The 13,173-nt window shown below is 47.1% G+C and overlaps 1 protein-coding gene across 1 annotated transcript in view; it reads right to left on the reverse strand.

Annotated features, from left to right (window-relative positions):
* Positions 1 to 9,977: 9,977 nt before the first annotated feature.
* LOC102760361 (putative uncharacterized protein C1orf196) overlaps positions 9,978 to 13,173 on the reverse strand; it is a 195,746-nt gene continuing 192,550 nt past the window's right edge. The window contains exon 2 of the mRNA XM_006766786.2: positions 9,978 to 10,162. Within this exon, the coding sequence (XP_006766849.1) occupies positions 9,978 to 10,162 (185 nt within the window). The remainder of the gene's footprint in view (positions 10,163 to 13,173) is intronic.

Consider the following 13,173-nt stretch of genomic DNA (forward strand, 5'->3'; position numbering starts at 1 on the left):
TTGAACAATGGTCTTTTAATAGCTTGTCGTGTTTCTGGAGTGAGCACAAGCCTACGCTTCTCACACTTGGTCACAGGCCCATTTGAAACCATCCTGTCGAAGCCTGACATAGAGCCTTCTTAAAATACATCCACCGGCTGTTCAAACACGGCCTGTTCTCTGGGCTTGTGTAAGGGCAGGAGAGCACCATTCATGTCCCTTTAAATAAACTTACTGGGGCTATCTTTCCAAAGGTGAGTGCTCATGAAGCTTGCTAATTAGGGCATTTCAAACTCCCTTTTCCAACAGATCAACCATTGCCAAGAGTTATGTGAGAACGCCTCTGCTAATCTGCTTGGTTTTAGTGGAAGGTTGACTGCATTGATATCACCCTTCAGTGGTTGCTTCCCACACTGACTCTGGGCTTGGTGATTTGACCTGCTTACACCCATGGAATAGTAGCAAACCTGAAACAAGCATAGTTTGTAAAGGTGATTTCTCTATTTCCTCTTTTTTATGGACACCTGTCACCACTATGAAAATATTCCAGAGTTAGCCGGCTGGTGAGATAGGAAAGATCGCTGGAGGAGAGCAGAATCACACCAGCCAAGGTCATCTTAGTCCAGCCAGGCCCCAGTGACCACAAACACATGAGTGAGACCAGTCAAGATCAGCCATGCCAGTCCACATTAGCAGAAGTACCCACTCAATCCATTGACCTATAGAAGTAAATAAAGAATTCTTTTAAACCACTTGGTTTTATGATGGTTTATTATGCAGCAGTAGTTAACTAGCACAAATCCATGCCAGGAGCCTCATGATCAGTTCTCTCATAAGCTCCTTCTCTTTGTCTTCTACTTTAGGAGGAAAAAGGGGAAGCTCATATCCATAACCCAAGACAGGAAGACCCAATCTAAAGTTAACTATCTGGACTCCAAGTCGCCAAAGTGAGTGAGTTTGTTTTAAGGCCCATCGGAGCACAGCAGCACTTAGAAAAGCCCGCTCATCATCTCGCTATTAAACTGCATTTAACTGTGACTTACTCAGCAGCCAGGAGGGAAGGAACAGGGCACAGCAGCTTGAGTTGGCATCAGGGAGATCTGATGGCTCTACTCCCAGGTCAGATTTGAAGGACACTTAGCAATGCCATGCCTCAATTTACCGGGCTGCTCGGCAGGGGCTGTCAGAATTTAACGTGAATAGGAGGCCCCAAGAGTTCTGTATAAGAATTACTGCTCTAAGCGTTATTATTTTAGGGTAGTAATTATTTGGCATACGTTTGGCTCTTGGACTAATGGGTGAAAGCCACAGCGTTAAAACACACACCCCAAGTAACCAATCCTAAAACTCTGATATTGGATTCCATGATGGTGAAAAAAATATTGACAATAAAGTTACCTTTCTAATTAGGTCTTATTCAGACAAACACTGGCTAACATTTCCTGAGCACGTGCCACCAGAGAAGGACCACTCTGCCCCCAGGTGACCCATAAAGTCACTAACCTGCATGGGCAGCGCTGAGACCAGACTGCTGGCCACGATCTCCATGGAGGCTGCAGTAAGGACGTGCAGCCCTCACATCTCCGTTTTCCTGTCCAGAATAACTCATGTGCCCCTGCTTTCCATCCCTCCATCGGACTCCTGTCTCCTGTCGCTCCAACAATTCTCACACCAGCCTTCTAGTGTGTGTGTCTCTACATGCACGGCTTCTACTAATAACAAGAAAAGACAGAGGCCCCGGTTCCTCTGTGGACACCCACAGCAGCGGGTAAAGGATGGTCCCTCTGCTCCTCAGGGACCAGTTGGAATTTTTGCTTTCCCTGAATTAAATGCAAATTTTCCAGAATAAATAATTTGCCTAGATCTTTTCAACATCCCAGGGGATCTATTTCCAGTTACCTCCTGGAGTAGCACTAAACACACACCAGTAAATTAAAGTACAAACACATGCACGAAAGCAGGCCTGGCTCACTCTTCGGATCTCAGCTTAAATGTCACAAAGCCAAAGCATTCGAACCCTCCTCTAAATTAGGTCGTGCTGCACCTTTAAGGCCAGTATAGAAACTCATCATTATTTGTCTGCCTACATATTTAGAGTCACTTGCCCAACTAAAAGGCAAGATCCATAAGGCTCAGGGTCACTTCTTCTGTTTCCACTGTTGCTGCCTCCATCCAGCACAGCATCTGGCACACTGAAGAGCAGGGGTAGGGGACCTTTTTCTGCCCAGGGTCATTTGGATATTTGTAAGGTCATTTGAGGGCCCTACAAAATAATCAACTTAAAACTTAGCCTGCTATAGTGGGTCAAACATTTAATTCACTCGCCCCTAATGCCTTGGCAGGGCCCGGCCCAATGACTTCTTGGTCCTTACTTAGCTGGCCCGTGGACCAGACGTTCCCCACCCCTGGTGCAGAGGCTCAGTAAGTGAATGAAAAAATGAACTGATAACCAAGTGCTGTCTTCAGGACCAATGATGATTAATTGCAGGGCATCAAAGAAAATGATGCTGGGCTGGAAGAGTTCCACGATCCATTAACGAGTCAGCCGTGGTCTAAAGGCAGGGATTCTCTGCCTTGACGCTACTGACACTGGGGCGGGGCGTGTGTTGAGGGGCCGTCCTGTGCGTTGTAGGAAGTTTAGCAACATCCCTGGCCTCTGCCCAGCACGTGCTAGCGGCACCACCTCCCCTCCCCACCAACCCACACAAGTTGTGGCAATCAAAAATATCTGCAGACGTTGCCAAATGCCCCTGGGCAGGGGCAAACTGCTCTCCTCCCCTCTCAGTTGAGAAACACTCATCAAAGAGGTGATTGATGGTGGGTTGGGTATTATTTGGGGAGGCACAGAATTGACAGTATGACCATAAGACCCCGTGAGGAGAAGAGAATGTTTTGGGGCAGGGACTGCAGTATATTTCATATTCTATTTAGAAATGTTTGAAAACCATGTTCTTGGAACCCTAAACCTTTTAGGAACCTGCCAGGGTAGAGCTCAGCTTTAGAAATGTGCTTCATATTTATTCATAATTTTGAACAACATGTGGGCACTGCTGCACATCTGGAGGGAATAGGCCTCCGGAAGTCAAGGCCTCAGAGTCACCATCCACAGGAGGCAATCCGTCGCGCTTGCCTTGTGACGAGCCGGATGGAACAATATAAAAAGGGTGATTTATTAGAGTTTCAGAGCCAGTTTTCAAAATAGATATGATCATACCCAGCCTCCTGTGCCACTCTCGGCCGAGAGAAGAGGGGGAAATGCTGGCGAAGAACTTGGTAAGCAGTAGGGCAGCGGTTCTCAACCTGTGGGTCGCGACCCCTTTGGTGGTTGAAAGACCCTTTCACAGGGGTCACCTAAGACCATCCTGCATATCAGATATTTACATTACAATTCATAACAGTAGCAATATGACAGTTATGAAGCAGCAACGAAAATAATTTTATGGTTGGGTCACAACATGAGGAACTGTATTTAAAGAGCCAGAAGGTTGAGAACCACTGCAGTAGGGGGTCTTGTAGATACCAGTGGGGACTCCTCCGAGCTTCCGGGGTCCCCACACAGACTTCCTCAATCATTACCACAGGGCACTTCGAAGCCGGTGACCCGCCCATACATCCCGAGTCCTCTGGGGTGGAGCCCTAGAGCCCCATGCGGTGCCAGGCTCTGTTCTGGGGCAGAAGCACCAAGTTGAAGTGTGTGGAATGCGCGACAGATTCACTGTTGCCTCCGCCTGCCAGCACCCACTCTCCCCTCCCGCATAGCCCATGGTGCCGGTGGGACTGTCCCTCAGTGTCCACGCCCTCCTGTGGCCAAGCGGGAGGAGGGCCGGAGGGCCAGATGACCAAGACAGACAAGTCAGACCCTTCTCAGAACTGGAATCCACAAAGAGAGAAAATGTTTGCAGCCGGTTTCTCCCGACCACAGCAGCCTGAAAAACCTGCTCTTGGGTTCTTGATCCCTAAATTGGCATAGCTGCCCTCCTTCCTGTCTTTCCCGAGATATGGGTCTTTGGTTTTTCCCCATTTGCTCCCGTGAAATGTTCCCACTGTTGCATAGACTGGAGCTGGTCTCTGTTGCCAAGAGCCTATATTCTGAAAAAAGAGCATCTCTTAGGATGGGTAGGATGGGTGGCGCCTCCCCCGTGACCTTCCTTCCCTGGTCTCGTTACTGTATCAGACCCCCTCACCGAAACATGGGAAACATGGACCACCAACGATCAGAACTACACACATTCTATTTTACTATCACTTGAAGTGTGTATCATTATAATAATCATTTATACCTGACAATGCAACATAAAGGTTCTACGGTGTGAAAATGAATTCCCAAATTGCTCTTGAGCACAGCACAGATCCAGGGAAGCGATACCATGAAAGACTGTGTCCACAGAGACTATTTCCTTCAAAACCACCCACCCGGAGAGATGCTCTTTTTTCAGAATATAGCAACGGGCAGGAGCTCATTGAATGGATCTCTGCACAATAAACCCTGGAAGCAACTTGCAGTATTTTGGAATTTCCTCTAAAATCCCGCCTTATGGACTTGACAAAGGTGGCAGAGGTCTCAAAAGAGGCTTCCTTTGTCTATTACCTTTTTTAAAAAATATACTGGACACAAGCTTAGCAGGGAACGCAATTCACTTTCATGCCTCCCCTCCGTGTGTCTGCGCAGGGACAGTGGCTGCAGGAGCTCGGTGACCGAAGGGACTGCATCTGAGCCTGGCAACGACCGCAGGCTGAATTCCTTTTTTTTTTTTTTTTTTTTAAAAAAATTTTTTAATTTTAAAAGAGCAAAACAGCCGTGGCAGAATGGGAAGAGGGCTTGCACGAGGTGTGTAGGAACTGCAGCTTCAGGCCTGCAGATGCTATAGTTCTGCACCTGAGATGAAAATGAGCATCGCCTTTGCAAATGCGCACACACAGTACTGGAGGGGTGGGTTTGGGGTGGGTGGGGAGGTGCACTAAGACTCCCTGGACCTATCTGCTTGCCATGGTAGCGTGGTAACTAGGTGAGCTCCCTTCCCTGGCGTCTGCTTCTTTCTTTCTCCTCTGACCTCTAAGAGGTGGAAACCTGATGGTGTGAGGAGACCTAAAAACAGCCCAGGGTAATTTTCTTAGGTGAAAACTTGGCCTCTTTGCTCTTGTTCTAATCGCGGAGCTTCTCCTCTGCTGGCCACAGCAGAGGAAGAGAGTTCTAGTCCAGGCTCCAGCCAGGTGCCGCATTTCAAAAGAGAAAAAGGAAAATCTATATGTGGGGTCCTCCTCACAGCCCCAGTGCATGCCTGTGACCTTGAGATGTCGAGCATCCTCCTGGAGCCTCAGCTTGTGCAGTGTGAGGCCGAGCTGCACTCTCCCAGGCTGTCAGCGGGGTCAGACTCACGGACATGAGTGTGACGCCAACTGCAGCTCGAGAGTAACTCACAGCAACACCCCACGGCCATCCCGAGCGAGGGCTGGCTTTAGAAAATGCGGGGAAGCGTAGAAAACCCTAAAAATGGGAGAAAGCACCTGGGAGCGTCCTCCACGAGGAGCACGTGCACCTCCGGATTCCCACGGTCCCCACTGTGCAGAGCCAACCCTCCTGGTGGTCAGGAGCCCGAGCCAAGGCCCTTCTGGTAGGGGCTCTGCTCCAAAGCGCACTCCCCATGCGAGGCCAGTTGAGGGCGTGAGCATCCAGGCAGCCAGTCTTACTCACAGTCTATCCGTCTACGGTTTTGCCAGAAATGAATCAGAAAGTACCATCAACTGGAGGAGTTTTCTAGACCATTCTAGAAAGAAAACAGAAGCGCCCAAATCATATTGCGTCTCTGACCCTGGCAGGGACCAGGTCAGCCCACTGGGCGCCAGGCGTGCCTACTGCCAACGGCACCCTCCGGCTGCCTCTCCCTCTGCTTGGCAAGGGGAACATGGGTCAGATCTTCGGCAATTAGGCTCCCAAGTTCCCTGAACACAAATACCAGAGAGAAAGACAGATGAGGGAAGAACAGGAAAGCGAGGGGAGAAACAGGGCAGTCTCCTTGCACATGGTCGGGAAGGTTTAGTCTACAGAGGGGAAGAAGAGGAGGCTGGGAGAGAGGAGGAAGAGGAGACGGGAGGAAGAGAGAGGACAGGCTGGGGCAGGGGGAGGTGGGGAGGAGGGAGAGGATGAGAGAGCAGGGGGCTGGGAAGAAGAGTGCAGAAGATAAAGCAGATTTCACTCTCTGCCCCACATTTGACTTTGTCAGGCCACAAGCACAGGCCTGCTTAGAGATGGAGGCTGTGCGCTTTGTTTTGGTTCTTTAAAGGTTTCACTCCTAGAGATGGGCCTTTGGTTCCTTTGAATGAGGGAAGCTGAGTGTCATGCAGGAAGCTCACTGGCTGCCAGGCCCGTGCAGCCCTGAGGGTCAGAGGACACAGACCCTTCCGTGGCCACTGGCGCTCCACGGCCTTTCAGTCAGGACCCAGCCTTGGCGAGGACGACCTACCTGCCCACAAGGCGATCTCATTGTTTTCCCGAGCAATTGTGCGGCCTTTAATAAATAATGACTTTGGGTCTTCGGGGTGGAAGAAGGGGAAACTGCCAATAGGAGATTTAATTTGCTGTCATCAACCCCTCTTAGCACGCAGAGGCACACGGTGCGAGCGAAAGAACCGTCTCCACTGGGAAGAACTGCCTGGTCGGTGTTATGAATCTAATCACTTCCGAGGCTGAGCGGGCAGGTTGGGTGTAGACAGAGCTCTCAGGAATCAAACCCGCAAACTGAGGTTTCAAATGCGAACTGAATGGGGTGCTTGGTTGAACTGGGGGCCTGTGAAGGACACAGGAAGGGAAGGCAAAGGGAGGCGCTCTGCCACTGCCCCCCACCACCACCACCCCCCGCAAGGAAACATCTGGGGAATGAGGAAATAATTGCCGGCCTCAGAGCTGCCCGTCTGCGATGCTCTTCCTGGTTCTGCTCTCTAGGGTGGGTTGTCAGACCTGCCAATCATCCCGCACCCCTATTATACCTGGGAGATGGGCTTGCTCCGTGCGCACCTTTTATAATCCGCAGGGTGGAATTCATGCCCAGCGATGCTTTTTGCCTTTGACATTCTCCTAAGCAGGATTTATTGCTTCCAAGACAGATGTGACTTGAATCGATTATGCCTTTCAAGCAGTCACTCTGGAAGCAGCTCTCCGGTCCCCGGAATATCTTTTGTCTGATTCACTCAGTTTGTAAACTGATGTCAGAGAATGCCATCCTCTCATACTACTACCGAGAGTTATTGGAGTGTGGGACTGAGCAGGCTTTTACACCAGCCAAGTGAAGGGATGTGGTTGCCACCCGTGAAGAGTGTGCACCCTGCACCACACACACCTGCCGGCGGTCTAATAATACCTCAAAATGCAGCCGAGGGGAAGGAGATGCATAGAACTTACATTGACATTCGGTTGCCCTCTCACTATTGATGAGCTTAGAATATGAAATAAGTACGTTCATTCGTCTTCGGAATTGAAGTAAGAAGTAACGAAAAAATGAATGGGAAATAATTGAATTTCCAAAAATGCTCAATAAAAAGTCTCATTAAAATGAACGTATCTCTAAATGTCTACTTCCAACCTGAAAACCACACATCACCCCTGCCCCCACCCTCACCCCGCAAGTTGGGGTTCCTTAGCATTTCATAAGCTTGGCAATGGCTAATTGTAGAGGGAGCATATTTCAGAGGTGCTCAGAGCCTGGGGGGATGCGGTAATGTGATTCTAATTGACTGGCCATGGCCCTAGACTCATAACCACAAATAATGTTTCAAAAAGTTAGTGGTTTTGGAAGAAAAGAAATGATGGTGGTATTTTTAGACTAAACTTAATTAGTCTGAGAGACAAGAGGGAGGAATCTTTGAACAATAGGAGGTGGGAGAAGTAGCATTCCCAGATACCAGACTACTCTCCTGCCTGACTTTCATATAGATATGGGCCATGGCTGGTCAATATATATACTGATTTATTGATTTCAGAGAGAAAGGAAGAGGGGGAGAGAAATGAATCAATGAGAATCATTGAGCAGCTGCCTCCGGCACACCCCGCACTGAGGATGGAGCTCGCAACCCGGCCATGGGCCCTGGCCAGGAATCAAATATGACTTCCTGGTTCACAGGTCCATGCTCAACCAGTGAGTCACACTGGCCGGGCTCCTACCTGACTTTCTATGATTTCCACGCCCGCTTTGGAAGAAAATCCAACCCACCTTCCTCTTAGAGTGCACAACTCAGGGGCTATCCACCATAGCCTGCTTCGTGTTTTTTTTGTTTGTTTGTTTTTCCTTAATGATTTAAGGGAGAAAATCCTAGCAGGCATGGGTTTGGGATCAGGTCAGGGGCTATCCACCATAGCCTGCTTCGTGTTGTTTTTGTTTTTTGTTTTTCCTTAATGATTTAAGTGAGAAAATCCTAGCAGGCATGGGTTTGGGATCAGAAGAGAAGGAGATAATAACATGTTTCCACTCAGTAATTGCATTATATTGAATATTTTAGTCCTGATAGATTTTTTTTTAAGACAAGAAAACATTTGGGACCAACACTACAGGTAAAGTTGTCAAATGCCTTCGACACTTAGGGGGAACAGATATTTCCTTAAGCAATACTAAACACTTTTTTTGATCCAGTTCTAGGCATCAGTCAATTCATATGTGAAGAAGAGGAAAAGGAGGAATGATTTTTATTCTTTTAGGTTTTGCAAAACTGGGAGTTTACACAAAATCTTTGGGGATGTATTGAGATCGTTTCCTTGGCTGGGGTGTTAACTGTAAGACTGGTCCAGGCATGGAGGAAAGCTAATCCTTTCAAGAACAATTTGCTCTTTTATTTAGCAAATTGCTCTAAATTTCCCTTTTTTCTGAGTTTCAAAATTGGCTGTTGCAGCTTCAGAATCTTTCCCTTTTCCACCAGACAGGCTTGGGGAGGAAGGAGACTCTGAATGGGCTGCGCATAATAAAGGGAGAAGGGGGAATAAAATGAAAGGCTTTGCATAATTTGGGCCATCTCAACATAGGGGCTCAGAAATTGGACAGGAGAGAAGTGTACAAAAGTCTTGCCAGCTAGAGTCTTATTGGTACCAGCTCCAGGCCTCAGAATTGATTTAAGAAATAAGACATAAACGCCACTGTGGTAGAAACAAAAGCAAGAAACCACAGTTCAAAATCGGATCCAGGGCGGAACGCAGGCAATCACCAGCCATTCCGACCTCGCTGTTACTGAACAGAAAACCGGCTCAGGACGAATGCTCCAGGGAAAACTAATACAAAAATCACCAAATCTGAAGAACATTTTCTGAAACATTTCTAGGTACTGGAGAGGCAGCAACGACAATAAAATCTCGCTCAGCTTGGCTTCACTCATATAGAAAACTAGCAATTCCCTTAAAACACCTGGTGTTTGCCTGTCAACATCTCTGGAGAGACCCACCAACAAAGCCAGATGGAATAAATAGACTATTTTTTAAACATTTCAAGGAAAGAGTTCATGAGGAGAAACCTGGAAGAATAACATCTCAACAATAGCATGCAATGAGCTAAATACCTTCTGTAATTAATTTGTTGCTGGCATTAAACAAAACAAAAGAAAACCAAGAAGCCCAGCCCAGGGCTGATTCACGTACTGGGGCGCATCCCATGTACCAAAATATTCATTAGTCGCTCGGCGATGCTGCCTGGGATAAGCATTGCTCTGCTCCAAGGCCCGTGCCAGCTTTGATGCCTGCCAAGTTGGTATGTAAATGGGTTTTCACTTTTCCAAGGCAAATGGGAGATCTGTTAAATTCTCAGAGACAACACATGCATTATTTTTAAGCCCTAATTCTTTGACTTCAAAACAAGCTATTTTAATACTAAGCCCAAATAACACCCTATAAGAAATCCAATACTCAATATACTCAGCACAGAATGTCTGTTTATCACAAATGGTGGCTTTGAAAAAGTGTGGGTGTCGAACATTTTGCACAGCTTATGCCACAAAACAACCGAGAAAGTATCCCACCAACCGTCTCATGATTTCTTTGTTGATGGCTGTACCTGAGCGTCCATGAGGAGGTGTCTCATCAATACCATGGAACTCTTCAGGGTCTCCTTCTCTGCAGGCAGAAAGGGGTCTTTGTCCTCCTCCAGTGCCTTCGACTTGGTGACAATAAAATGGGATATCTGGTCATTAAGGGTGTGCAATGATTGCACAGCTGCAAAAAAAGAGAGACAGAAGGAAAGTGGAATTACAACAGGTAACTTTCAAAGAGAAATTGGCTTTTTTTAATTTTAAAAAATATTTTTATTGATTTCAGAGAGGAAGGGGGGTTGAGAGGGGGAGAGAGAGAGAGAGAGAGAGAAAGGAGAGGGAGAGACAGAGGGGAAGGGAGAGCAACATTGTTGTGAGAGGGGAACATCGATTGGCTGCCTCCTGCATACTCCCTATTGGGGATCGAGCCTGCAACCTGGCATGTGCCCTAATCAATCAGCTGCCCCAGCATGCTCACCACTGAGGATCGAGCCTACAACCTGGGCATATGCCCTGACCAAGGATCGAACCGTGACCTCCTGGTTCCTAGGTTGATGCTCAACCACTGAGCCACACCGGCCGGCTGGGCAGAGAAATTGACTATTATTTTAAAGGGGAAAGTGAGAGTGTGTATATGCGGTATAAACCAGCAGCAATCAAGAACCCAATTCGTCCACAGATCTCTTTCACATGTGCATTTCACAGCTAACAAATACTTCTTGCACACCTTCCAAGAGGCCAAGCCTCCATGGAGAGCCTGAGGGTGTAACTGTGAGCAGGGCCAGACACGATGCCTACCCTCATGGAGTTCCCAGTTCTGCTGGGGAAACGGAAGAGAAGCAAGGTAGCAAATACTTCTAGAATGATGACTTTTGTGGTCAGTGTGTTTATAAATCTCAGAGATTAAAGGGCATGAGGGGACAGCCTGAGACAAGATTTATATTGGCGGTAATGGATTTGGCTATTTTACCTCTAAGCAGATGGCTTCCAGCATCAAAGGTTATGAAGGGACAGTGGCCGTGTTTTCCAATCAGTACCATATGCGTGCTGGGAGGATTAGTTCTCTATCATTCACAGGACACTTGCCATCTGACGCGTTAAAGATTTTAAGATTTCACTTATTTGTTATGCGTGTTACCTCCTTCTCTACAATGCACTCAACAAAAGCAGAGATTTTGTTTATGGTTATATCCCCCAACAACTAGAACAGTGCTTAAAAAAATAAAGGTGCCCTCAAAATACTGTTGAATTAATGTCCTTATATTCCCTTGAATTAAAATGTTCCTCCCTTACAGAATTTCTATAATTTTCAGGGAAATTGATTCTTTCAACCCAAGAATAAGTAATTCCAGGGGTTCTCAGGAAAGCCACTGCACAATTCTGAGAGCGGCAGGATTCACACCCAGGCTGACCCCCGGCATGTAATTCCGACACCAGCACCTACCTGAGCCTCGAGCCCAGTGGTTCCCAACCTTCTGGCCCTTTAAATACAGTTGCTCTCGTTCTGACCCAACCATAAAATTATTTTCGTTGTTACCTCATAACTGTCATGTTGCTACTGTTATGAATCATCATGTAAATATCTGATATGCAGGATGGTCTTAGGCGCCCCCTGTGAAAGGGTCGTTCGACCGCCAAAGGGGTCGCGACCCACAGGTTGAGAACCGCTGCTAGCCCGTGCACCTGGAGCAATCCCAGGAGTGCAGTGTCAGACTGTCCAGCTGGTCAACCCCCTGTCCTTTTGCAGGTGAGGAAACTGAGACCAAGAAAGATTACTCCGCCCTCTGAGATGCTGTGGCAGTTGGTTTGAGAGGATGGACCCCAAAGCCAGTCTGTCTGGGTCTCAATCCTGTCTGCCCCTCCAACTAGCTGTGTAACCTTGGGTGAGTTCCTTTACTGTTCAGTTGTAACTTGCTGATATGAATGAGTTGCTATGTTTATAACTGAGGTTTGATATTAACTCCTCGTTATATAAACAAGCTAAAGATGGTCTCTGTGTATTGGTCGGTAGGTTGCTTATTTCTTCCCTGCGGACCCATTAGCTCAAAAGCCCACCAGTGCCAAACTCAAATTTTTACACATTGTTTTAACCAGTTAACTGCCACGCGTCCGAAACGGAAACCATCCCCACACGCCACGATATTTTGAATTTAATTTAAAAAATCAAGTTGTAATGAATATTATAAAAATAAATATCTTACTCACAATTTGGGTGTTCTTGAATATTTTCCGTTGAAAATTCTCAGGAAAAATGATTTTAAAGTTGGTCTATAGACGCTTATGGCAGGCAAATGGTTAAATATAGCCTAAGTAAGCAGATGTTTAGCCATTTAGCGCCTTTCTGCTTTGCATGCCCCAAAAAACTGTCCAACCTCTGCTAGCCATAACTAAGATAAGCACTGGGAAAAAAGGGCCCCAAGCCCCTGACCGCTCTCTGCCCCAGGGACTCCCCACTGTGCTATGAGATCCCCTAGTCACATAAGATCCCTCTAGGACAGTGATGGTGAACCTAGGACACGCGTGTCAGAGGTGACAAGCGAACTCATTTTTTTGGTTGATTTTTCTTTGTTAAATGGCATTTAAATATATAAAATAAATATCAAAAATATAAATCTTTGTTTTACTATGGTTGCAAATATCAAAAAATTTCTATATGTGACACGGCACCAGAGTTAAGTTAGGGTTTTTCAAAATGCTGACACACCGAGCTCAAAAGGTTCGCCATCACTGCTCTAGGATCTCCCCTCTCCCCCAGGAGTTCCCTTGCCATCCTCCCCTTCCTAGTGTCTGCCCTGGACTTTTGGGGAGACTCCTGCTGTGAGGGGCTTCTCCTGCCAGCAGTGTCACCCAAGAAAGCCTGTGTGTGCTACTGCCACCTAGCGGCCATGTCTTTTTCTTTGACGAGCCCCCAGAGCCCACCCAACATTACCCATTTGTCTATTCATCTTGGATCCCCAGTTACAACTAGTCTGGTGCTTCATGCACAATGAAAACTTAATAACTGTAAGTTTAATAAGCAGAAGAAATGAGAAGACGGAGGAATGTCCTTCTGTGTGTCTACGTATGGACCTCTGCAAGGCATGTCACGCGTGTCTGGCTATGTGATGGGTACTTACGTATTTGTCTGGTTAGCATCTGTTTCCCTCTTCTCCTAATAAAAGAAACTCTTTCTCTTTTGTGGAAACATTCGTCCCT

The sequence above is a fragment of the Myotis davidii genome, unplaced genomic scaffold, assembly GCF_000327345.1.
Source record: "Myotis davidii unplaced genomic scaffold, ASM32734v1 scaffold299, whole genome shotgun sequence".
Classification (NCBI taxonomy): Eukaryota; Metazoa; Chordata; class Mammalia; order Chiroptera; family Vespertilionidae; genus Myotis; species Myotis davidii.